The following is a 26,769-nucleotide window of genomic DNA, read 5'->3' on the forward strand; positions in this document are numbered from 1 at the left end:
GAGCTGGAAAGGGCCTAGGAGGTCATTCCGGAATTAAAACCCCTTTGTTCAACGGAGGACTCAACTGCAGCGCCCCTGACGGATGGCCATCCAGCATCTACTTCGAGGTGGGGAATATTTTCTTCAAGCCAAGGGCCACTTCCATTCTAGGCAACCTTTTCAGGGGCCACATGCTCATGGTGGGCGGGGCAAGAGGCAAAAGAGGGCAGAGAACAAATGCAAATTTTACCTCTGTATGAAGACTGGTTTCTACTGACATGAGACACTTACTTGTTCCAGAGCAGGAAAGTGGTATTTATCTTATTTTATTTGGTACATTTGCACCCCCCTCTTCCTCCACAGATCTCAGGGCTGCGTCTACTTTTATCCTCACAACAACCCTGTGAGGTAGGTTAGATTTGGAGATGGCGACTGGCCCACAGGTCGCCTGCTAAGTTTCGTAGCCGAGTGGGGATTTGAATTCAAGTCTCTGGGCAGCAGAGCTACCCCAAAACTGCCTCTCCCCCATTGGAAACAGCCTCAGGTTGAACCGAAACCCCTTCAAGCGGGGGCTCCGGACCCTTAAAAAAAGAAAAGGAACAAGAAAACATAGTTGGCGGTGTGGTCCCCTTTGGAGAAACAGAACATCAGGGGAGGGGGAGAAGGAGGGGGAGGCAGACGGAAACAGGAAGCTTCCCCCCCCCAAAAAATCGTCCTGGGCCACAGCAACCATATGTAAGGCACTTGGGAGGTGGTCATGTTCAGTCTTGTATGTATGCTGGACGAGGGTCCCAGTGCGCAGGCTGGCGGTCCCGCTATGCTTCTCAGCACCGAAAAAAGTTCTGTCTGTTGGTGTCTCTCGTTGGGCTCTCTTGGTTGTGTGCATTTGTGTACTGTATCAGGGTGCGGTAGATTACAGCTCGTCTTTCCCTAAAGTGGCGTCTTGCTCAGGGTCTTCTGCTGGGGCTGGTGTGGAACTCTTTGGCACAATCTCCTTCTCCGCCACGATCTCCTTCTCCGCCACGATTTCCTTTTCTGCCACCACCTTCTTCTCCGCCACGATCTCCTTCTCCGCCACGATTTCCTTTTCTGCCACCACCTCCTTCTCCGCCACGATTTCCTTTTCTGCCACCACCTCCTTCTCCGCCACCACCTTCTTCTCCGCCACGATCTCCTTCTCCGCCACCATCTCCTTCTCCGGAGGCAACTCTGCTTCCTCCGTGTTGAAGAGCATCCGCACCAGGTCGTCGGCCTGGACTCTATCCTGCGGTGGATGAGGAAGGAGACTTTGTTACGGGGGTGGGGGGTGGGGTGGGGTGGGGTTCAGGCTCTTGCAAAGAGCCCCAGGGATGCTCTCATTATCGATTCTACAACAGGGGCTCCCAAAATGGGCTGCGCCTGGGGCCTTCTGCATGCAAAGCAGGTGCTATGGCCGCTAAACTAGAGCCATACCCAAAGCAGCTGCCCATTGTGCAGGATATTTAAATGCAGCCCAACCAACAACTCACGTTTTGCCTGAAGGCGCATGAAGGGCCTGAGGCTCACAGGGTGTTCCTGCAAAATTGCTAGAGAGAACTCGGTGAGACCACTCCCTCTTGTGGTCCTGACAGGATGAAGGCATAGCTATATATCCCCCTCCCTGCCTGGGCTCATCCTCTTTCCACCCTTCTCAGCCATGAGAACACCTGCAAGTTCAGACTCCATCTTAAGCTAGACTTTAGCATGTTTTAGTAACTGAATTGCCACTGTCTGAACAAACCGAATCAATCTGTTATTCTTCAGGAGGCATACTGAGTGATTCGTGTTATTTTTACCCTTTACAAGACTGTGTGGTTGCTATTTTAAGGGGGAGAAAAAGGGGGTAAATAACAGGAAAATCCAGTCTGCCTTAAAGCATCCTGGATTGCTAACACTAAAAGGCTAACACTAGCCTATCTAAGCTTCCCTTTTAAACTGCAAAGGCATAGCACTCTGCTGAATGCACAAATGTGAGGAAGGAGGGGGTAATATCTAATAAATATATCCTCCCTTAGCATCTAATCACATCCCAACACATTTCTCCACAGGGCTGCCTGGGAAATTATGAATGGTATGGGAGGAGAACAAGGTGAGCAAACTAGCAAGCCTTTTGTAGAACTGTATCGTTGGTACACCCCTAAGAGGTCATCCATTCTAGCCCCGCGTTCATTGTGGGCTGCAGCTTTAGCCACCCAACCAGGTTAAACACCTGCAGGCGAGGAGAACACACCACCTCCCTGGGCAACTTGGCCTACTATCAAACAGCTCCTGAATATTTCGGTCACTGACCAGACTGCAACATATGCAACAGCAGAGAGCATACAAACATAAATCGATTAAAATTAAGCTCTGTGATAAATAATTCAGATATAAAACAGCTAAAACATATAAGCAAAAACCTTAATTGCTAATTTAAAACATAATTTAAAGCCACTGGCCTGGTGGAACAATCCCTCACAAGAGACCAGGGCCCTGCGAGATTTGACATCCTTCCGCAGGGCCTGCAAGACCGAGTTGTTCTTCCAGGCCCTTTGGCCAGGGTTCAGCCTGACTCATTTTCTCTTTAAGAACAAACACAAACGAGGTTTCCCAGCCCACTCACAGGTCCTTATAATATCAGCGGAAACAGTTGGTCCTGGCAAGTATTAACCGCTTTCAATTTTATCCTGAGGATTGTCATTTGTCCAGTCTGAACTTTAATTTTAATTTATTTACATTAATTTTGGGGTGCATTTTAATCGATGGCTTGCTTGGTTTTATGCATATTGTATTATTTATATGATGTTAGCCACTCTGGGCCCGGCTCCGGCCAGGGAGGGTGGGGTACAAATAAAAAAATATTATTATTATTTATTATACTTAGACATTGGCCATCTGATTCATTCAAAGCTTGACTGCTTAATCTTATAGCAGCAGCACAGAATTTAGCCGCTTTTAAGGTAGTCTCTGGTTCCCTGTCCTCTATTAAGTATTTTAAGTAATAATAATCAGTTCTGCTTGGGGGTTTGCTGCGTGACTGGAGTGACAAATATAGAGCGTATAACCTTGTAGTAATGACAACGCAGTAGGGCTTGGGTAGCAGTTTCAACTTCCTTCAAACCACAGGGGCATGTTCGCTCTGAATATGGTTTGCCTTCAAATCTGCCCTGCTGGTGGAAGGACATTAAATCCGGCAAGCGTAAAAAGCTCTTCTAAATTTGGGTATTTCTATTTTGGATAATGTCAGGGGGACTCCTTACAGGGACCCTCCCCCAGTCACCCTGACCAGCCCTTCCTTCGCCCAGTGATAGCGCTAGCAGGAGGAGGGAATGAGGAATGGACCGGAGTGGAGAAGGGGTTCTCAGACGTGTCAGAGCCTAGGCACCGACCCAGCTGGCCAGAGGGGGAAGGACAGCGCAGCAAGGCTCTGCAACACTCCAGCCAAAGGACGGGAGAAGGAACGCAGCCCCTTCCGGTGCCTGAATTGAGGAGCGCGCCCACATGCAGGGCTAGGGGAAGGCGCTTTGGGGTGCCCAGGCTTTTATGCTGGTCAAAAACACGACGGAAGCCATTGCCAGGTTCTGAATCGGACTAGGCAGTCATGTTTTCTGATATCTCTGCGCTGTAAATAATGTGCACAATAAAGCTCTTAAAGACAGAGCGGACTGGAGCGTCTTCACTCGAGAGTAGCCGCAACAATCCCCTGACAGACAAATACCTCGCTTTGGATAAACCCCTTCCCTTTATCTTTCATTTCTGGATACCTTGTCTTTTCAACTCTTGTGGCATTGCAGCTCAACATCCCCTATTTGTTGCTTAATTGTGGATTCAGCTTTTTCATATCCACATGTTATCAGAGCCCGTGGTGTTGAACCCTACGTTTCTCTTGCAGTGAGGAATTCCCCATTTTTGTTTCACATGGGTCTATTAAAGTTAAGGGTGCCAGAACCTACCGGGAAGTAAAAAGTAGTTTTAGCCAACAATGGATCTTCAGAATCCATTATCTGGGACCTAAGCAGCTCTTGCCATCTAGCAAGTACCTCCAAACGCTTAGCCAAAAGATCCGCTTCGATGCAGCGCCCCTACCCACTAGGCTTCCTTGCTCTGCCCTCTGCGTAACAACCAGGTGTTTTAGAAAGCACTTCCCTGGGAGAAAGGGCGGAGGCAGAAAACTCGAGGCCGAGTCGCCTGCAATGCAGAAACAAAACCCAGCAACCCCCCCCCTTATTTTATTTTTTTTGCAGAATTTTGCACACAGGCCTGGATATGGGGGCGGGAGAAAAAGAAGGGCATGGCAGGGTTGAGAAAGGAGGAGTGCGGCAAAGCGACAGCCGTCCTACATACCCGTTCGCTGTGACGGGGGTCCAGGGTGAACCACAAGGCAATGGCGCAGCGCTGGCCCTTGGTCACGGCTTTCACGCCGTGCGGGTTTTCGGAGCCCGATGAGAAACCCACAGCCCGGCCACACTGGGGCTGGACCTCTGCCTGGAAACCAACAAAAGGGATCAGAAGACTGTTCTGATTTGAACAGCACACCCCAAACGTATGTACGTGTGGGTGTGGGTGTATGTGTGTGATTGGGTTGTTGTTTTCATTTTGATTATACAGTGGTACCTCGGGTTACAGACGCTTCAGGTTACAGACGCTTCGGGTTACAGACTCCGCTAACCCAGAAATAGTACCGCGGGTTAAGAACTTTGCTTCAGGATGAGAACAGAACAGAAATCGTGTGGCGGCAGCGGGAGGCCCCATTAGCTAAAGTGGTACCTCAGGTTAAGAACAGTTTCAGGTCAAGAACGGACCTCCAGAACGAATTAAGTTCTTAACCCGAGGTACCACTGTATAGTGGTTTTTATGTTGATCTTTTCTGTGAACCACCCCGAGACCTCCGGGTATAGGGCAGTATATAAATTCAGTAAATAATAATAATAATAATTGCTCCCGGCCGAGACAGCTGTGCTAACTGGAGCTGAAGTCCCAAACACCTGTCAGGCAGGTGGCCTTTCTAGGCCAGTAGGCACATTAGGATTCATGAACGAGTGGCATGCCCCCCTTCCCTTCTTGCCACTCCCAGCAGAAAGAATCTTGAGTCTTGAAAAAGACATAGAGCTGAAGGAGGAAGTGGGAAAGAGTGTCACTCTCCCCCACTTCCTCCTTCTTCCAACTTCCTCCTTCTATGGATGTTTCAGGGGAGACAAAGCTAACCACACTCACCACCTGGCAGCTGAGGGCCACTGAGTGAGTGGGAAGGAGGCTCAGAGATCTCATGGGCACTCAGGGGGGCAGTGTTGCATCTGTTGGTGAGCCCTGGTACAACTGCTAACACTAAGCGGAAGAGCCAGAACCAGGACTCGGCTACATTGGCAAAGAGAAACCACTTTATATGCTTTGGTTTATGCATTCTAACACTGTGACACCAGATGGCGCTGTGGAGTTCCATTTTTGCTAGCCCGATTTCTTATACAAAGCTTGCAATGCATTTAACTGAAAAGCTTCTTTGATGTGTCCAGATCCAATCATGCTTATTCGCGCAATGTACGAAAGACGTCAGAGTCCAGCACGGAAGGGGCATAGCCCCGCTGAAACGAATGAAATCCACTAACATCAGTGGGTCTACTCTGAGCAGGGTGAATATTGGTGGCAATAGAGTTGGCTCATTTGCACCAAGGTCACACACAGACTGTGGGGTCCAGAAAGGATGACCTCGGGGAGGATTCCCTTCGCTCAAAGACAACCGCAAGAGCACAGAACACAAAGAGAAACGACCGACTCACAGTCACCGTCGTGGCATCCAGCTCCGTGAAGTAAAACGCTCCTCCTTCAAAATCACCGTTTAGGTAGAGAATAGCACTAGAATTAGCAGAGGAGGGGGGGGGGAGGTATTATGTCAATGCCTTTCCTTCTGGTGGAGCAGAGAAACACACAAACTAACTTTCACCTAACTTTCAGTGTATCTGAAGAAGTGTGCATGCACAGGAAAGCTCATACCAAAATAAAAACTTAGTTGGTCTTTAAGGTGCTACTGAAGGAATTTTTTTATTTAACTTTCACCTGGTTCGTTTTGAAAGTTTCCTGAAAGGACCCTCTTCCCAGGGGCTGCCAACGTTTTTTGGCCACTGGGCTCATTTGCCTTTTTAAGTGCCATGGGCACTTCTATGGATCTGAGACTTGAAAAGGGGCACAGAGCTGGAGGAGGGAGAGGGAAAGGGCGTCACACCCCCCCAACTCCCCCTTTCAGCTCTATGTTCTTCATCTCAGGGGAGAAAAAAGGTAATTGGTATTTTGACACCACATGGCCATGGGGTGGGGCCCTCAGAGGCTCTACAAGCATTAGGGGAAAACCATATGGGCACCATTGCGCCCGTGGGCACCACAATGGCAATTGCTGCTCCAGACTCTAATTTGCAGTGCATTATGGAGCAAAGGTAGACTGTTACGGTGCAGGGAATATGCATCAGAACTGCCTACCTCTTTCTTTCTTTCCTTTTTTTTTAAATAAAAAGGAGGATTCTAGTCCTCATTGTTCAAGATGGAAATTGGAAACCCCGCCAAGTCCTTCTGAGCAGAAGGGGCTGAGCAAAATGTATGCAGATAGGTGAACCAAACATGTCCCCTTGGGTGCCAGCGTTGCAAGCCACAGAACAGAAAACAAGGTTGTCATATCTCACTTGGGACAGCCTATTTGAAGGTAAACAGCGTTTCCGTGTGCTGCTCTGGTTCAGCAGAAGCGGCTTTGTCATGCTGGCCACATGACCTGGAAGCTGTACGCTGGCTCCCTCGGCCAATAACGTGAGATGAGCGCCGCAACCCCAGAGTCGGGCACGACTGGACCTATTGGTCAGGGGTCCCTTTACCTTTATATCTTATCAACTTCTCAGTCTCCTCTTCTCCAGGTTAAACATACTCAACTCCCTCAACCATTCCTCATAAGGCTTATCTTGCAGACCCTTTATCCTCTTGGGCGCCCTCCTCTGCACATGCTCCAGCTTGTCGATATCCTTCTAAAACTGTGGTGCCCAGAACTGGACATGGGACTCCAGCAAGTTGCTATTTCAAGAATAACCTGGCAGAGGTTGGCCATCTATGTCTGATATGTCTTTCCTATGCTGTTCTTTTGACAGGCTGCTCATATATTGTTTTATATGGGTATTTTAATTGCTTTACTCTCATGCTGCGTAACGCAAGTCTTTGGAGCGGCTCTGAGGCCCCCTGGTGGAAAAAACTGGGGTAGACACTTAAAGAAAATAAGCAAGGCAGAAATCACGAAATGAGCCCAGTCTCTCTCTGTGTGTGTGAGAGAGAGAGAGTGAAAAGTCTTGCAGGGATAGAGGAAGTGAACTATGCAATCCTGCAACACCCACCCTCCCGGCTGATTGACCTGGCCCACCACCAGAAAAAAAGGGTTCCCCACCACTGTCCTAAAAAGGTGGGTCTTCAGGCAGCTAGACCTTGCCAACTATCTTAAGAACAGGGCGAGAGACTTTTGACCTTCCAGAGGTTGCTGGACTACAACTCCCACCTCACCCCTGACTGCTGGCCATGCTGGCTGGGGCTGATGGCTGCTGCAGTAGCCCAGCAAAACATCTAGAGATCCTCAGGTTCCCCATCAGCAGAGCAGCCACTCATGCAGGGACACAACACGCAGCCTCCTTTCCAGATGGTGCTCCCAGGAGCCTTTAGCCCAGGGATGAGGAAGCTGTGGCCCTCCAGATGTTATAGACTATAACTCCCATCTTCCATGACCACCGGGTGCACTGGCTGGGGCTGATGGGAGTCGTAGTCCAACTACATCTAGAGGGACACAAGGTCTGTGCCCTTCCTTAAGTGGTCAAAAAGCTGCTCAGGAGCACAACCACTGCAGTGCCTTGCTGTTGTCAGTGGAGAGGGAATTTTTCATCCTCTCCACTTCCCCACAGCCATTACCTGTAGTCCCGAAATGTGTAGGCTGGCGGCTCTTTGACACACACTAAAGCTTCTGCGTTAAGGATACAGTTGTCCACGTGTACAGGGTGGCTCAGATCTGCCCGGTCTTCCTGTTTATCTGCATGGAAGACAGGCAGCACTGAAAGTCTGCACCACTGCGGCCAGCCTGCCACACTTTGCAGCGAAGATTCAATTACCCGAAGGATCCGGCTTTCAAAAGAAAGCAACCCTTCACGTTTCCAGTCCTCATGGTGCTTTTGGAAAGGGCAAACTCCAGGCAGGCAACAGGCCTTGCGAGAGTTGGAGGACACATTCCAGCCAGGCCAGAAACACCCAAAGAGGGTGCGAGGCAGGGCTGGTGAGGGGGTGTGGCCTGAGGCAGGGTGTGTCTGCTAGAGGGCGTGCAGAATGCCCCACTTGCCTTCAATAGCAGTGCGGCACACCAGGTGGGAGTAAGAGAAGTGCAGGGGCGTGTCGAGGCGGAAATAGGACTCCATCACCAGCCGGACCTTCTCAGTCACATTGTAGTAGAGGTAAGCACTTTGCATGGGCACTTTGCCTTCCTGTCCCAGCTGCGGAGGCACAAGAGGCACACAGAGGAGGCTCAATTACCGGATAACAACAACAACAACAATTTATTATTTATACCCCGCCCATCTGGTTGCGTTTCCCCAGACACTCTGGGCGGTTCCCAACAGAATATTAACAACACAATAAAAGGTCAAACATTAAAAACTTCCCTAAACAGGGCTGCCTTCAGATGTCTTCTAAAAGTCAGATAGTTGTTTATTTCCTTGACCTCTGATGGGAGGGCGTTCCACAGGGCGGGCGCCACTACCGAGAAGGCCCTCTGTCTAGTTCCCTGCAACTTGGCTTCTCGCAATGAGGGAACCGCCAGAAGACCCTCGGTGCTGGACCTCAGTGTCCAGGCAGAATGATGGAGGTGGAGACGCTCCTTCAGGTATACTGGACCGAGGCCATTTAGGGCTTTAAAGGTCAGCACCAACACTTTGAATTGTGCTCGGAAACGTACTGGGAGCCAATGTAGATCTTTCAAGACCGGTGTTCTGTGGTCCTGGCGGCCGCTCCCAGTCACCAGTCTAGCTGCCGCATTCTGGATTAATTGTAGTTTCCAGGTCACCTTCAAAGGTAGCCCCATGTAGAGTGCATTGCAGTAGTCCAAGCAGGAGATAACTAGAGCATGCACCGCTCTGGCGAAACAGTCTGCAGGCAGGTGGGGTCTCAGCCTGTGTACCAGATGGAGCTGATAGACAGCTGCCCTGGACACAAAATTGACCCGCGCTTCCATGGATACCTGTGAGTCCAAAATGACTCCCAGGCTGCGCACCTAGTCTTTCAGGGGCACAGTTACCCCATTCAGGACCAGGGAGTCCCCATACACTTCCTGCCCCCTGCCCCCCCAAACAAACAGTACTTCTGTCTTGTCAGGATTCAACCTCAATCTGTTAGCCACCATCCATCCACCAACTGCCTCAAGGCACTCACACAGGACCTTCACCGCCTTTACTGGTTCTGATTTGAAAGAGAGGTAGAGCTGGGTATCATCCGCATACTGATGAACACCCAGCCCAAACCCCCTGGTGATCTCTCCCAGTGACCTGTCCTGGTCCCTATTCCCATTGTCTCACTGGCTTTAAAAATGGACCACTGCCCCAAAGACAACAGGTCCTGCACTCCATCTTCCCTGACCCAGGCACCTCGTTCATTTGTTTATTTCATGACATTTTGCAGAATCATAGAACGGCAGAGTTGGACGGCCTCCAAGGGTCATCTAGACCAACCCCCTGCAATGCAGGAATCTTTTGCCCAACTTGGAGCTTGAACCCACGACCCTGAGATTAAGATTCCTGTGCTCTACCAACTGAGCTATCCTAGGCCTGCCGCTTGATGGTACACACACACAGCAAAAACAGCAACCTCAATAACTGTTTACAAAAAAGACAAACGTTTATTGGTAAGAAAAATTAACGACAATTCAAAACTCCCCAAAAGTTGAGGGAACAAACGGCCACGGCTTATTATTCTGCAGTAACGTTGGGATCTAGCCGCTTTCTGTGTTTGTTACAGCCCAAACATCACTGAAAACAACTTCCGTCTGTGTCTTTGATGACAAAGACAGAGATTTACACAGGAAACGGGCCCATTCAAGCAATTCGTGTCTACAAAACTGCACAGTTGGAGGCAGCAATGCTTTTTTTTATACCAGCTTCTGGGAACTACAGGAGGGGAGAGGGCTCTTGTGTTCGAATCCTGTTTGTGGGTTTACCATGGTGCGAAGAGGATGCTGGACTAGGGATGCCATCGGCTTGATCCAGGAGGGCCCTCCCCTTTACATTCTTGTGTCCTGGATTTCCCCCAGAAGTCTGAGCCTAGATTTATGCTCTTTCAGAGGCTTACCTTGAGTGCTTTATAGACAGTGACACCATAGAAAGTCTCGCTGGGGGTGTGTGGGGAGGTCTTCCCACGATAGCCGTCCCCGGCAGAGGCAGCTGCCTGCGTTGGGAGAGGGTAGAGAAGATATAGATATATAAAACTGAACACACTCTCTCTCTCATTTTTTGTGCTACAATTTGTGTTTTACAATTTAGAATATTCATTTATACAACCTTAAAATAGCAATGACTTCCCTTCTGTTTCCATTGTTCATTTTACATAGCATAAATCCCTGCATATTTTATATAAACTAAACCCTTCTGTATTCCATTATTACTTCCATCGATACTTATTTAGACTGTTGAATTTATCTTAATGCTGCCAATGTTTTCAAGTGTACACAGTTCCCCTCCCCCATGTATTCAATAAACATTTTCCAATCTTCTTTTAACGAATGTTCTTCTTGTTCTCTTATACCATGTTTCTCCAAAAATAAGACACCGTCTTATATTTAAAAGGTAAAGGGACCCCTGACCATTAGGTCCAGTCGTGACCGACTCTGGGGTTGCACGCTCATCTCGCATTATTGGCCGAGGGAGCCGACGTATAGCTTCCAGGTCATGTGGCCAGCATGACAAAGCTGCTTCTGGCAAACCAGAGCAGCACATGGAAACGCCGTTTACCTTCCCGCTGTAGCGGTTCCTATTTATCTACTTGCATTTTGACGTGCTTTCGAACTGCTAGGTTGGCAGGAGCTGGGACCAAGCAATGGGAGCTCACCCCGTCACAGGGATTCGAACCGCCGACCTTCTGATCAGCAAGCCCTAGGCTCAGTGGTTTAACCACAGTGCCACCAGGGTCCCTAAGACACCGTCTTATATTTCTTTTTCCTCAAAAAACCACACTATGGCTTATTTTCCTGAAGGAGCGTCTCCACCTCCATCATTCTGCCCGGACACTGAGGTCCAGCACCGAGGGCCTTCTGGCGGTTCCCTCGTTGCGAGAAGCCAAGTTGCAGGGAACTAGGCAGAGGGCCTTCTCGGTGGTGGCGCCTGCCCTGTGGAACGCCCTCCCAACAGATGTCAAAGAGGAAAACAACTACCAGACTTTTAAAAGACATCTGAAGGCAGCCCTGTTCAGGGAGGCTTTTAATGTTTAATAGATTACTGTGTTTTATTTTTCTGTTGGAAGCCGCCCAGAGTGGCTGGGGAAACCCAGCCAGATGGGCAGGGTATAAATAATATATTATTATTATTATTATTATTATTATTATTATTTCTTAATTTTTTCCTCCTCCTGCCGCGGCTGGCATTGCTGCTGCGCCTATCACTATGTCTTATTTTCAGGGTATGGCTTATATTCCTTGAATCCTTAAAAATCCTGCTACGGCTTATTTTATGGCTACGTCTTATTTTTTGGAGAAACAGGGTATATGTTAGATCCCCAAGCTGCGTGTATTCCATCAGTTTATCTACTTGCACTGGCATGCTTTCGAACTGCTAGGTAGGCAGGAGCTGGGACAGAGCAATGGGAGCTCACCCCGTTGCAGGGATTCAAACCCCCGCCCAAGAGGCTCCGTGGTTTAGACCACAGTGCCACCCACATCCCTCAAACAGGACTCATCTCAGGCCAAATGGCAGAGCTTAAGAACAGGCCCCTCTTGGTTCAATTCCTGTGCATCTCCAGGGTCAGACAAACAGGTAAGGCAGCTGATATGAGAAAGAACCACCCTGGACCAAGACTATAGAGCGAGCTGCAGCCTCCCAGAGTATCCACAGTGCTGTGCTGGGACCCGAGGGGCAGCTACTCACATTGGTCAGCCTCTGCAGCGCCCGGCACTCCTCTTCGGAGAGAAAGCCGTCCACCACCACACGCTGGGAGCCGTTGAGCAGCTTGGAGTTCATGGTGATGCCGAGCCCGTCGTACACCAAGGGGCCTCCTGTGTGAGGCAACAAGAAGCAGTTGAGGCGTTATGGAACCTGGAAGCCCTTCAAGATGCTGTTGGACTCCACCTCCCATCAACCCTCAACCGATAGGGATGCTGGGAGGTGTAGTCCACTGTCCTCTGGGGAAGCCAATTGGCTCTGCCCTAGCTTTGGTTTAGGAGCTGTCTTCAAGGGCGGCCCCATGCATAAGACACTGCAGCAGTCTAACCAGAGAGGAGGCGGCAGAAGCTAGGCTAGAGGCATGTCAGGGGTGTGGCTCATCTTGATGTCACTGAAACCTGCATCGTCTCCAGTCAACATAGCCAATGGTCGAGGATAAAGGGAGTTGGGAGTCCTTATTATTAGCGAAGAATTGGAAGAACAAAGAATTACCAACGATAGACGAATGGTAGAAGAAGATGATAGAATTTCTGGAACTGGCAGATTTAACCGGGAGACTCCGAGACCAGAGGGAAGAACCGGTGGAAGAAGATTGGAAAAATTTCAAAGTGTATTTAAGAAATAAACATATCATTGAAAAGAATTAATAGCAGTTTAGGAGGTACAGGGAGGTTGTATAAATAATATATGTTTAGATAAATATTGATATGGAAGTATAGTTATAAATAAGCAGTATGTGTGAGATTTTGTGTTATGATATAAGATAAGATATTGATGCTTTTGAATTATGGTGCTGGAGGAGACTCTTGAGAGTCCCATGGACTGCAAGAAGATCAAACCTATCCATTCTGAAGGAAATCAGCCCTGAGTGCTCACTGGAAGGACAGATCATGAAGCTGAGGCTCCAATACTTTGGCCACATCATGAGAAGAGAAGACTCCCTGGAAAAGACCCTGATGTTGGGAAAGATGGGAGGGCACTAGGAGAAGGGGACGACAGAGGACGAGATGGTTGGACAGTGTTCTCGAAGCTACGAACATGAGTTTGACCAAGCTGTGGGAGGCAGTGGAAGACAGGAGTGCCTGGCGTGCTATGGTCCATGGGGTCACGAAGAGTCGGACACGACTAAACGACTAAACAACAACATCATAAGATAAGATTAGAAAAAGAATAGTTATAAGGTAAACAAGGTACAGTTGTACCTCGGTTTACGACCCGCTCGGGTTGCAAACACTTCGGGTTACGAACTCCGCAAACCCGGAAGTGTTTTCGCCGCGTGTGCGTTCCGCGCATGCGCAGAAGCGGCGCTCAGTTTGCGACCTTTTCAGGTTACGAACCGCGATCCGGAACGGATCGTGTTCGTAACCCGAGGTACTACTGTATAAGAATAAGACTTAGAAATTACTACAGAGGATTTACAATGTAACGCAGTTGGAAGGCACATGAGGAAGTCACAGTCACTAGAATTGATACAAGTTGAAGTTTTGGAATTTTTGCTTTTCTTTTTTTGTCTTTTTGTAGTTTGTACTTTTTGTATTTTATATTTCTTGTATTTTGTCTATTTTTTGTCTTTGTGTGTTATAAAATAATGAATATATTTGAAAAAAGGGAGTTGGGAGTCCTTATGGAGGGCTGCAGGTTCCCCACGCCCGAAGAAAGGGATTAGACCCTGCAGTTGGGACACAAGAGCTGGAGACACAGCGGGAGCCATGGGAAGAGACCCCTTTCCCCTGGCCACCGAAAAACACCCAGGCTGCCCTTTCACCTTCTCGCACAAGCTTGTTCATGTCCGTGGACTCCTTCGTCTTCTCCTCCACCAGGTTCTCAATCTCCTTCATGAGGTTGCCTATTTCTTCTGAGATGCGGGCTGCCGTCTCGCGCTCCACCCTGCAGAGAATGCAGAGACAGGGCGGCATCATCATCGGCTGGAAGGTCAACAGGTAGACCTTGGAATGGAGCCAATCGCCCGTCTGGGTGGGGGAAAGAGTTCCCATGCAGATGTGGGAAGGAGAGCCAGGTTCAAAAGCCTAGCTCCGAGTTATAAGGCAGCCAGGAAGAACAACCCAGGCAAAGACATAAGCAGAGAGCCAACATGGTGTAGTGGTTAGAGTATTGGACTAGGACCTGGGAGACCAGAGTTCAAATCCCCACTTGGCCATGAAGCTCTCCATGGGTAACCTTGGAGCCAGACCCTGCCTGGCAGCCTAAGCTACCTTGGAGGGTTGTTCTGGGGATTAAATGAGGAGGGGAGCCATGGGAGTCACCTGGGGGCTCCTTGGAGGAAAAAGTGGGATATAAAAGCATTTAAAAGTGGGGGGGGGGAGAGAGAAAGTCTATTGAAAAAGGCGCTCACTTCTGCTTCTCTTGCAGCCTCTTAGGTATCACCTCTTCCGGTGTCCAAGTGTCCTTAAAAACAGGGGGAGAGAAAAAAACCTTAGCACTAGGAATTTCCCGAAAACTTACAACCGGGGTGTGTGTAGTGGAATTCTGGGCCTGATGAGGTTCCTGGTCTCAGCTGCCCAGTCAATGTGGTCAGAAACTGGGGGTGATGGGAACTGTAATCCAATAACATGTAGCTACCCACAGATCCCTCCCCCCTTGACTTACACAGCCCCAGCTCTGTCACCTCCCCACCTCAGAGCCCTAGGCCCCACACTTTGCACCTTCCCCTCGCCTGCCTTTCCTTAAAAAAAAGGGCAAAATGGAGCGGGTGCCAGGCCGAAGGAGCCTCCTCTTACCGGGTCCACAAAGGGGATCCCAAAGACGTCGTAGGCGAAGAAAAGCTGCTCTTTCTCCAGAATGCTGCGTCTCCAATAGAGCTCCGCATCCTGAGCGGCAGGGCAGAAAAAGGAGGGCAGAATAGTCAGAAGCGGGCAAATCAAACAGATGTGGCGAACCTCTTGACGTGGTTCAGCTGAAGGACCAGAACTCCCTCATTCTGGGATCTGAGATCTCCTAGGGAAGCCTCTCTCTCAATCCTGCCACCCTCCCAGGCGTGTTTGGTGTGAGAGAGGGACTTAGTAGCTGCTCCCAGATTGTGGAACTTCTTTCCACGGGGAGCCTAGGCTGGTAGGGGTGTGTTGAATTTTTTCAACTTCCGAATTCCAAAAAAGGAGGGGGCGCTAAGAAGTCGAAAGCAGACTTGGGAATCCGAAACATATTTTGGTTGAATTGATATACGTAATCTAGTTTTGCTTGGTAAGCGAAACGTGTGTAAAACTGCACAGAAATAATAAAAAATGACTGCCAAGCACTTGCAGGGATGTTTATGATGACCTGACAGGTAAGATTAAAATTATTTGGTTTCCCGAAAGCAGTTTATGTGCCTCTTCATCAAACATAGACTTATCAAGGTAAATGTTGTCCGATCACAAAAATAAAAGCAGGTTTGAATTCCTCACACCCCAAAGCCTATTTTTAAGACCCCACTCACTGAAGAAATCTACAAAAAGTAAGTTTCACTCCCTACTAGGACGTCCCCCTCTCTGCTTTCCTCTGGCTGGTAGGCAAAGACTTCCTTTTCTAATATAAATTGGATATACAGTAATAAAAAGGTATAAAATAAGTAACTGCAGAAAGGAGGAGAGGTAAGTTGAAGAAAATGCAGAATATGGATTGATGTAAAAATACCCAGCAAATATATGTAAAATGGAAAATAAAATAACATTTATCTAAGAATCCCTGTGGGGGGGAAATACTTTCTTTTCTTGTTCAGACAGGTCTTTGGCCACTAACTGGCCGTTGTGTTGTGGCAGGCCTTCTGTGTGTGTGTATGTGTGTTATGCATTCCTTTCCCCCCCCATTGTTGTGTTTTTAAAACGGTTTTGTTTTGATTTAGTGCTTTTTTTATAATACACTCACTTATTTAGTCTTGATATTTATTGTGTGCTTTTCATTGCACCCGTGAGCCCCTGCACCCGACCCGCCAGGACACCCACCTTTCTTGGGCGAACGGGCTTGGCCAGGTTGTCTCCCAGCACAGCTGTGTAGTAGGCCAGGTTCTGTTTCATCACTTCGTCGTTAGGGAAGAAGAGCAAATAGGTTTGGGCACACTCAATGGCCTTCTCGTAGTTGCCACCTGGAAAAGGGAAGAGAACTAGCCTAAGGACGTAAAAAGAAGAAGACGACCTGCATCTGGATCAGGCCAGGCACCCATTTGGTCCAGAGGGGACGGTTATCAGATGCCCCAAGGGGGATCCTGCAAGCAGGACCTGGGAGGAACAGCAACTGCTATTCAGAGGCATAGCAGTGGAGGGAGAATGTAACCGTTGTGCCTAGGGATGGAAAGCAGACACTTTGTGCTTTTAAAGAAGTGTCTTGCTCATCCATCCTAAGAGGCTCTCCATTATTTCCCCCCAAATAAGGAGCATCCTCCATGCTGACTTCTTCCATTTTTCTGGGCTCGAGTTGATAGAGAGTGAGGCCATCAACATGCCAACCGTATGCTCAATTGCAGCTTCCCTAACATAAGAACCCAGGAAGCTGCCTTAAACGGAGACAGACCATTGGGCTCATCCACCTCAGCGTTGTCTACAGTGACCGGAAGCCGCTCTCTGGGGCTGTTCGGAAAGCAGGTCTCTCCAAGCCCCGCTGAAGTTGCGTGCAAATGGGCACTCTGCCGCCGAGCTAAAATGCCAACCCCAGCACCCGTTACTCAGAGGTATACCACTCCTGAATATGGAAGTTCTATTTAACAATGGTGGCTAATGGATTTTGACCCGTCCTTTTCTTTCATTTGTCAAGTTCATAGCCAAGTTATAAGCAACAACAATAAGCACATGCGCGAAGCACCGACAGAGTGCTTCTGTGCACGCACAAAGCACGCTGAACGCTTCTGCACATGAGCGAAGCGTGCAGAATGCTTCTGCGCATGCGGCGGAACCCAGAAGTAAACACTTCCGGGTCCCCGAATATGCAACCCGAGAGTATGCAACCCACAGCGTACACAACCCGAGATATGACTGTATATATATATATAATAAATTATGGAATGGGATATATTTATTTGCTTATGTTGTTTGTTTGAGACAAAATTTATTGTGAGCCACATGATGGTGTGGTGTTGGACTAGGACCTGAAAGAGACCAGGGTTCGAATTCCCAGCCCGCCATGATCTTGTTGGGGGCTGGTCCCTGACATCAGCCTATAACCTACCTCGCAGGGCTGTTGTAGGGATTAAATGAGGGGCTGAAGAGCCATATATACCACCTTTTCCTTGGAGGAAAAGGTGGCGCATAAATGAAATAAATAAATAAATACATTCTTAATTAAATTGGTGCTGTTTGCATTTGCTTACATCATTAAGGCAATATTTATTGCGCACCATATGATGCATTCACAGTGTATTTGTAAATGCTTTTTTAAAAATGGTACAGCATTTATTTATTTATTGCTTACATTGTTTATGTGTGAGAAGCCCCAACTCTATTGGCCAGGGGTCAGCAAACTTTTTCCCTCAGACCTTGTGGGGTGCTGGAGTCGCCGGACTATATTTTGAAAAAATATATATGAACGAATTCCTATGCCCCACAAATAACCCAGAGATGCATTTTAAATAAAAGGACACATTCTACTCATGTAAAAACATGCTGATTCCCAGACCATCCACGGGCTGGATTTAGAAGGCGATTGGGCCGGATCCGACCCCCGGGCCTTAGTTTGGTGACCCCTGCTATTGGCATTACACCAGTTTCTGAACTCTCAGAGTCCCCTGTTGTTTCAATCGCATTATTTTCTCTCATGTTTTAATTGTGGAGATTTATGGTGGTGCAACTGGTTCTTATACTTGCAAACCGCTTAGAAGCCTCTTTGTGTGTTACGAAGTGTATATATTAACACATTATCTAGGCAAACACATTTATTGTATACTGTACAATGTGTGACGTGTTTTAGGTATGTGATATCATGAGGGTCCAAAGGATAATTTTTCCTGGAAAAGGGGCACAGAGTAAAACAGCTGAAGGGGGAATCAGGCCAGTTTCTTACCACAAAAAATAAGAACCATTGTGCCTGGACCTTTGCTCTCGACTTACTGTTGTAGTAGGCAAACTGAAGGTAGTTGAAATGAGATGGGAGGAAGTCCTCAAGGGGCTTCTCACTTCCGGTTTGAGATGCAAGTTCTGTGACGCAGCCTTGCTTGCAGCTCAACACTTGAGTGTAGTGATCTGGCAAAAACAAAGAAACGGCAAACCAGGTTTCTTCTTAAGAACAGGACCAGAGAGTTAAAGGGGCAGGGAACCTCCGGGTTGTGTGCCATACCAGACCCAGGGCAGCCCAAACCCTGGCTGCCTACCCCACACCTGATGTCATATGTGACATCAGGTATGGGACAGGAAAGGGGGTGGCTACAAGGAACAATCCTTAAAGTGAGCTCCTGGCTATTCCTTTGCAAACCTTGCCGCTCAATGCAGACAGGTTTGCCCCTTTGGAGCTGTGGTTTGGATTTAATTTTCTCAGACTGCATTAGCAAACCAAATCCCAGCCCTCTTCAGTATCTTTGCTCCTGAGTGGTTTTTAAAAAAATAAAATAAAAAAGTCAGTTAAGTCCAGTCAAAGGCGACCATGGGGTTGCAGCGCTCATTTCGCTTCAGGCCGAGGGAGCCGGCGTTTATCCGCAGACAGCTTTCTGGGTCATGTGCCCAGCATGACTAAACCGCTTCTGGCACAATGGAACACTGTGATGAAAACCAGAGTGCACGGAAACGCCATTTACTTTCCCGCCGGAGTGGTACCTATTTATCTACTTGCACTTTGATGTGCTTTCGAACTGCTAGGTTGGCAGGAGATGGGACAGGGCAACGGGAGCTCACCCTGCTGCGGGGATTTGAACCGCCGACCTTCTGATCGGCAAGCCCAAGAGGCTCAGTGGTTTAGACCCCAGTGCCACCCACGTCCCCTGCTCCTGAGTGGTGCAGTCCAGCCACAAACTGAATGGGGCACTTCAGCATTTAAGAGAAAATAATTCACAGAGTTTCTTTCACTTGTTCACGGCACTCAGGCTGCTAGGTGGGGCTCACCAATGATAGCTTGGAAAAGGTCCGCGTTGTACTCGAGGTAGTTGTAGCCTTCGTAATCATACGGCCCCTCGCAAAGGGTTCGGCACTCGGTGTCGGCGACCCAGTAGGCTTCTAGTGCTTTCTCCAGGTGCAAGACAGCCGCCTGGGGCTTCTCCTCTGTGTAGTAACTCACGCCCAGGCGGTATTCTTCCTACAAAAAGGGGGGGGGAGCATGGGAAGCAGTCAGAACTTGTGCGAGAGATGGGAAGCACAGGTTGGAAGCTAGTCCACCAACCTCCATCTTATCTAGACTGCACAAGGCATATGCTTGGAGGAATCTTGCTTTCTCAGACTGTATTATGGCTCACGGCAAAGACCCTTTTAATCTGGCTGGCAAAGCCTGCTGGAATAAAAGTGCCTCCAGTTATTTCTGGAAAGCGCAGAGGGTGGGTGCCTGTCGGATTCCCCAGAATGGGGCACCCACCTTGGAGGCCCTTGCTGCAGGTCAATGTGGAGAGGGCTCCTGGGATCTTTGAAACCAGAAGGAGATACATAAGGGAGCAGGCCGTCTCTCAGGTGTACAGTAAGAAGCACAGTGGCTTGTACGTCAGTGTCTCGAACTTGGCCCAGTTGCAGTTTGGCCACCAGTGCGAATCCCACAATCAAGGTGTTATATGCTGGCAGTAGTTTGGCTTGACAAGCAATGTAGCTGCTCTGGTCTGGACCAGCTCACCCCATTGCTCCCGCCACTGGGCAGAGAAGTCGAGCTGCAATGCTTCGGGGAGAACCCTGGCTCTTGCAAGAACCGGGACGTTCCGGCAATAGAAGGGGAGTGGGCCGGCAGCAATTGCTGTTTCGCCTCAGGTGGTGAAACAGGATGGGTCATCTCTAGGCCCTGTGGCGGGAATTTTCCAGTCAGGAACCCAAGCAACTGCTGTGGAGACCTCCAGTCTTATGGTGGGAATGACTGTGTTTGAACAATGAGGGATGCTGAAGATTTGTTTTTTTTTGTGGTGAGGGGGAGGGTTCTGCCTCCCCTCCTCCTCACAGGTGTCCCCAGGTTTCAGGCCTGGGCAGGATTGAACCCTGACACCTACTTGCTAAGTCTCCTCTGCAAAGCCACACACACACACACACACACACATGGTCCACAGAAAGACCAATTTGGAGACCACATTTGTGGCTCAAAATGTGGAATTTCTGTAGCCCAGGCTAGATTCTGGACCAGCTTAGGCAGCAATTCATAGGCAGAATCAGAGGAGCCAATTTGAATAAACTATTGGGGGGGGCTGGTGCGCCCCACCCCTCCTAATCGATGATATGATGTGGTGCACGCACACCATTTGAATGGCAATGCCCATCAACTTGGGCGTGGGGGGGGGCGTGGGACGGTCCCCTCAAATATTTTATTTGGGGGGCTGGAGATCCCCCAGGCCCTAGGAGTTGGCTCCTGTGGGAAGAATATGGACCCCCTCTGTGCATGTGTGTTGGGGGGAGAATCTGGGCACGGGTGACGTACAGTGGCCAATGGCGTTCTCACCATGTGTGGCTTGGCCTCCAAGTCCACAAAGTCAGAGTCTTTGACGCCAGCCATCATCTGGTAGTAGTCCAAGTTCTGCCGCATCTCCATGTGGCTGGGGTTGGCCACAAAGAACGTGTGGGCTGCGGCCACGGCTTTGTCAAGCTTGTTGATCTGAGGGAGGGAGGAATAAAGACAGTGTTGAGTGCATGAGATGAAACCTGGTGGACCAAAGGTGGGGAGCCTTTCACAGCCTGGGGGTCCCATTCTGTTTGAGCCAAACCTCTGTGGGGTGGGGTGGGGTATGCTAGTAGTGAGCACCGAAGTGAGCGAAGCATTGAAAATAATGATGATGATGATTAGGTGTCTCAAAGTGCACAACAAACTCAGACATTAAGATCAGATGGAAGCACACCAGCAAACAAATCTGAAATACGCGTTCTTTTTAAAATATGTATCTTGCACAAGTTCTCCCTGTTGTTGTTGTTGTTGTTGTTTAGTCGTGTCCGACTCTTGGTGACCCCATGAGCACGCCAGGCACTCCTGTCTTCTACTGCCTCCCCCAGTTTGGTCAGACTCATGTTGGTAGCTTCAAGAACACTGTCCAACCATCTCGTCCTCTGTTGTCCCCTTCTCCTTGGGCCCTCCATCTTTCCCAACATCAGGGTCTTTTCCAGGGAGTCTTCTCTTCTCATGAGGAGGCCAAAGTATTGGAACCTCAGTTCTCCCTACCCCCCCCCTTTAAAAAATGAGCATGAAAACAGCCAAGTCACATCCAAGTGACCCTCCCAATTAAAACCCAAGAGCCTGGGCAGATAAAATGTTTTACTTTTGTATACCAGTCCAGTTTCTACACATGCAGAGGTGTTGAACCTGAGATTACCAAAACTGGAACAACAAGCACTGCTGTTTGAGAGTTTCAGGGCCAGCCAGAGACATCGTGCTGCCCGAGGCAGAAAAGGCTGCCCCTCCCTCAACACCTTCTAGCACCATTCAAAGCCAACCAGAGGGTCAGCTGAATTTTGCACCAACACTGGTGAAGCTGGAGTCACCTCTGTGGCAGAACTTTTTACTCTGATGGCCAGCAGGTCACACTGTCTGCCATCCCTGAACAGCCAAGAAAACCCACCAAGGTTTTCCCACCAAATTGCTTGTGTGGATACTGCAACATGTCATAATGTGTTAGCAGTGAATTTCTAATGGACAGTCCACACACATCGTTCTGCTTTATTCACTGCTTCCCCAGAGTTAACCCATTATTGACATCTGGAGGGGCAATTCTGGAGCTACAGCACATCAAAGCAGGAAAAGAAAGGATGAGATTTGTTATGGCCACTCCATTCAAGTTCGCTGAGAGATGAAATGCTTCCAACGTTTCTGCTTTAGAAGTCATCTTAAAGAAGCCAGGTCCCTCTTGAAGGAACTCCCCTATTTCTTAATAAAAAATTTCCTGTTGCTGGGTTTTTAATTGGTTTTATTACTTGGAAAATGATCCATATATTTTAATTTTAAAAAGATATACATATATATCTATTAAAGGGCTTTTGGAGTCAAAACCTGATTGCTGCTGTTATTAATGCCTGTTGCTGTTTTAATGCATTGTGTTTTCTAAAAGCAATAAAGCGTCATTGGGGGGGGGGGGGAACCCAAGAACCTGAACATTTGCGAAAAGATTCCAGCAGGCAGTTTTGGAACACGCATCAATCGGAAAAGAAGGCGTGTGTCTGTGCAACGCATCTAACCATCATGAGCACAGCTTTGCACGAACGCACAATGAAAAGGATTTCTGGCGAGGGCCCCCCCCCCAAAAAAAACTAACAGGAAGACATGCAAACACCCCACAAGCAGTTCACTGTGAAGGCAGGGCAGCCAACTAAGGCACAGAGATCGTGCTATCCAATAGATAGGAATAGCAGAAGGATTAAACTGTGAGTTTTTGCCTTTTAAGAATGGAGAGAGCTTAGGAATCCGCCAGAGAGAAGCCAACAGGGTTTTGGTGGCGGAGAAAGGGAGCCGGGCTCTTTCCATATTTGCTTTCTCAACTCTGTTGAAAGGGCTCTGAAACCTGAGACCACGGGGGAGGGCCCCCCTCTTTTTCTTGTTCCTGCGCAACCCCTCTATGGACGTGGCACACCGCCCCTCCTAAGGAAGTAGGGAGGAGAGAGAGACGAGAAAGGAAGGGCTGAACTTCTGGCCGCAGGGGAAGGAGCAGGAAAACGCTTTCTAAGTGGCTGGAGTGAACATGTGGCAGTCAAATGGATGGAGACTATAAGAGAGACAGGCATGGGTCAACTCTTCAGAACTGGAAATGCGATTAAAGGCAAAACCCTTTCTGCAAATACTGTCCCTGAATCCAGGCAGCTCAAACTCACCAGCTCCTCCATCTCTGCTTTGTTCTTTTCAGACATTGCAACCGAGACCCAGGGCTTTCTACAAGGCTGCTTCCTAAGTATTCCTTCATTTTCCAATTGTGCCACAGGAAATCTGGAACAACCTCAGATTTCCAGTGGCAGATTCAGTTGTCCAACTTTCCCCCAGACTTCCAACAAAGGGGAGATACTTCCAGGACTCGGACAAAGTCCAGGCATTGGTCAATGGCATTGCAACTGACCCAGCCATGGGTGCATGAGGCAAAAGAGAAAGCCCATAGGTTCATCCACGGGGGCAGCAGCAGCGGGATTGGGGCTGAAATGCAATGGCAGGTCCAGCCCTAAGCATGGATGTGAGGCAGACCTGATGCATGCTGGACCAGGCTAGTGGCCCACCTGGTTCAGCATCCTTCTGTCACAGCGACCAACCAGAAGTCCCAATGAGAAGCCTGCAAGCTAGACCGGAGGGCAACAGCGCTCTCCTTGCTTGCAATGATTGCCAGCAATGGCAAAACGATTTCTCCGATAATGGATGCTTTTCGAGATGCAGATGGTGCTGTTTTTTACTTGCTCCCAGTGTGATCATTTTCGCCCACAGCTACAGTTTATGACACAGATGCGATTATAATATGTTCAACCTCTGCATGGCACTTTTAAGCGCTCGGCATATTTCACATGCATTTATCTAGCTGTAATCCTTACGAGCTCGCAAGATAAACCGATATTATGATACCCAATTTTGCAGGCGGAGATGCGAAAGAGAGTGCAGCTTTTCAACTCTGTCTCTTAGCCATTTTGCAGTTTCTATTTTCTTTCTCTCTCCTTCCTCCAGTCTCTGTACCTGTAGCCTGGTTTCTCTGTTTCTTTCCATCGAACCTCTTTAACGTTTCTTCGACCTGCATGATGCCAGACGGCAGGGAAGTGTGCTCTCTCCTGCCAGGACTGCCTAGTGCAGGGGTGGGGACTCCTCTTCAACCAGGGAGCCACATTCCTTTCTGGTAAATCTTATGGGGGCCACATGCTAGTGATGAGGAAAACCAGAGGCAAAAGTGGGCAGAGCAACCAATTAATTTCGTGTAGTAGGCAAGCTTATGTGTATATATATATATATATATACACACACCTCATCGCCCATCCATGCAAGCAAGAGGCATAACTATGGCACGTCCCAATCAAGCAAAGTATCTGGAGTGCAAAACAGAGCCATTGAAAGGCCTGGGGAGATTTCTAAGAGCCAAATAAATGGCCCTGGAGGGCCATATTTGACCTCTTGTCCTAGCCAATGAGAGCTGTCTCTTTCAGGTCATGCTGGATCAGCATGCTGAAACATCCTGTTTCCCCACTCTGGGAAGCCCACCAGCAGGGCATGAAAAAAAATGTATTTTGTGGTAAACTGCCTCTGAACCTAGAGGTTCAACAGAGGCATTTCGATTAGTGGCCACTGACCTTTTTCTTTCAAAAGCCCACCAAGTGGCAGTGAGGCCCATAGGCACAAGCCCTTTCTCTCAAGCTCCCCCCCCTCTATTCTCTTTGTTTCCCTTGTTTCTCAATTCCATCTCTCCTAAATTATCCCATTGCTGTATCTTCAAAATAAAAAACTTTGAGGGCTCCTCTTCAAAGGAGATTCCTTGCCAAATCAGATTGCCCAACAATCTGTCTCCAGAAACACTGCATGGAAGCTCACAAGCGTGGTGAGAGAGACTGCCATCGCTATTTAAGTCCCACCATAAGAGAAGGTATACTGCTCTGAACTGGGGAGGCTTTGATTTAGCTACCACAAATGCTCGTGGCATCTGTATTGTGTCCTGAACTTGCCATCGTTTTAGGTCACTGAAAGGCCACACAGCTTACTGTTCAAGAAGGAAAATAATTTCTTGCCAGAAGTAAGCACCACCATGTTCAGTGAGGCTTAAAGTGGTCGTGATGTGGAGACAGCACAATTTTGGACATGAATATTAAAATCAAAGTGAATGTTGGAAGATCAGGGATAGACAAAAGAAAGTACTTCTTCAGACAGTGCATGAACTAAGGAATTCAGAGGCAGTGATGGCCTTCAATTTAGACTGCTTTAAAAGCAGATTAGCCTAACTAAGGCTATCAATAGCTACTAGCCCTGATGGAGGAAGCAATGCTTCTGAATATCAGTTGCTGGAAACTACAGGAGGGGAGAATGGACATGGACTACTCAGGGCCTGCTTGCCAGTTTCCATGGTACGGAATTGTAGAATTGTAAGAGTTGGAAGGGACCCCGATGGTCATCTAGACCACCCTCCTGCAACGCAGGAATCTTCTGTCCAATGTGGGGCTCGAACCCACGACCCTGAGATTAAGAGCCTCCTGATCTGCTGACGAAGCTGTCCCAGTAGGCATCTGGTTGGCCACTGTGAGAACAGTATGCTAGACTAGATTTGAGCTCTTCCAACCCCCTCAAACCTTTGCTAAAACTGAATCCAACTTAACTCGACGGGGGCCTACTTCCCGGGTAAATACGCAGAGAGGATTGAGACGAATCCAAACCAAGCTGGATAGATCCCCCGGAGGGGCTCCCGTGACTCCTTTCCTCCCCGAGAAGGCCCCGATCCATTTGAAAAGATCCCCCCATCCTATCGCCGTCAGTCCCCGATCCAAGTGAACAGGCTACCTTGAAATAAGCCACTTGGAGATAGTTGTACGGACTGCGCTTGCGGAACTCCAGCTCCGTCTCCTCGCCGAGCTGGTAGCGGGAGGCGCCGTCGGGGAGGCACTTGCGGAGGCAGCCAGCGCGGCGGAGGAGCTGCCCGAAGAAGCGGAGGTCGTCCAGCGGGCGCCGCTCTCCGACGGCGGGAGGCGCCGGGTGCTGCTGTTCGTCCTCCGCCGGGCGAGGCGGGGCTCCGTCGGTGCTGTTGGCAGCGCAGCGCAAGCGGCACTGGATCAGGCGCGCCCGGTGCGCCTTCCGCGCCCGCAGCGCCCTCTCCATATGCAGGATGACGGCGCTCCAGTCCCCGCGGGCGTAAGCCTCCGTGCCCGCCGCCAGCAGCAAGTCCGCGGGCAGCGAGGAAGGGTCCGCCTCGGCCCCGACGGCAGGGACGGAGAGCTGTGCCCCCAGCAAGTCCGCGGGCAGCGAGGAAGGGTCCGTCTCGGCCCCAACGGCAGGGACGGAGAGCTGTGCCACCAGCACCAGAAGCCCAAAGAGGGGCCGCGCAAGCAGCTCCCGGGGCGCCATCGTGGCTCGCTTGCCGGCTGCGAAGGGGCGCACAGGGAGGCTGGCCACGCCCACCCCGACGAGAAGAGGCCCCGCCCTCGGTAGCAAATAGCCCCGCCCCTCTCCCGGAGGCCCCGCCTCCTGCATCTTATATGGCAGAGCCTCCGCCCTCCCTACAGAGACGTCTAAGGTTTGAGCGTCCGTCCTGCCAGTTTTGTGCATAACCACGCCGAATTTTTTAGTGCTCGGTTTAAATTGTGTGTGTACATATGTTCTACTCTCCTGCAATTCTTATTTAGCTATTTTTATTTGTTCCTTGCAAAGCTTGATGCGCTGCTTTGAACCTTGAAGTGGTTTATGAAAAAGAAGAAGACGCAAGAAATAAAAAAGAAACTCTCAGAAGCAGCTGTTTAAAACATTCAAGATTCAACCATCAAAAGCTAAAAATCAAAACACACGTCCGTGTTCTGTTGGATGGACTTGACTAAACAAAAATGTTCTTGGCAGGTGCAATGCTAAGTCCACTTACATGGGAGTAAAGCCCTTGCATTCAACAGCCTGCTTCTGAGTAGACACGGGTAGGTCT

At 49.1% G+C, this 26,769-nt stretch overlaps 1 protein-coding gene across 6 annotated transcripts; it reads right to left on the reverse strand.

Annotated features, from left to right (window-relative positions):
- Positions 1-289: 289 nt before the first annotated feature.
- On the reverse strand, positions 290-26,262 carry P3H1 (prolyl 3-hydroxylase 1). Of its 6 annotated transcripts, none has more exons than XM_088671691.1 (17): positions 25,644-26,262; positions 20,655-20,807; positions 19,136-19,325; positions 18,152-18,283; positions 16,058-16,197; positions 14,858-14,947; positions 14,473-14,525; positions 13,885-14,006; positions 12,105-12,232; positions 10,318-10,413; positions 8,321-8,471; positions 7,900-8,017; positions 5,751-5,826; positions 4,321-4,461; positions 1,133-1,243; positions 1,025-1,042; positions 290-988 (listed from the first exon to the last, which is right to left on the reverse strand). In XM_088671691.1, exons 1-17 carry the CDS (start codon positions 26,202-26,204, stop codon positions 893-895), a joined length of 2,376 nt encoding a protein of 791 aa, XP_088527817.1. In that variant the 5' UTR covers positions 26,205-26,262; the 3' UTR covers positions 290-892. The 6 variants fall into 6 exon arrangements, with proteins under 6 accessions (XP_088527817.1, XP_088527815.1, XP_088527816.1 ...); XM_088671689.1 differs by having other exon boundaries at positions 1,079-1,243; XM_088671690.1 differs by having other exon boundaries at positions 290-1,042.
- Positions 26,263-26,769: the final 507 nt, after the last annotated feature.

The sequence above is a fragment of the Zootoca vivipara genome, chromosome 6 (assembly GCF_965207765.1).
Source record: "Zootoca vivipara chromosome 6, rZooViv2.hap1.1, whole genome shotgun sequence".
NCBI classification, from domain to species: Eukaryota; Metazoa; Chordata; class Lepidosauria; order Squamata; family Lacertidae; genus Zootoca; species Zootoca vivipara.

Coding starts and splice junctions, on each gene's coding strand:
- P3H1 (XM_060276156.2), bottom strand. CDS start 26,204: ATGGCGCCCCGGGAGCTGCTTGCGCGGCCCCTCTTTGGGCTTCTGGTG. Junction 16,198..18,151: donor TCAGTTTGCCTACTACAACA/GTAAGTCGAGAG, acceptor TCCCTTTTCCAG/GTGGCAACTACGAGAAGGCC. Junction 14,948..16,057: donor AGCCCGTTCGCCCAAGAAAG/GTGGGTGTCCTG, acceptor CCTGCCGCTCAG/GATGCGGAGCTCTATTGGAG.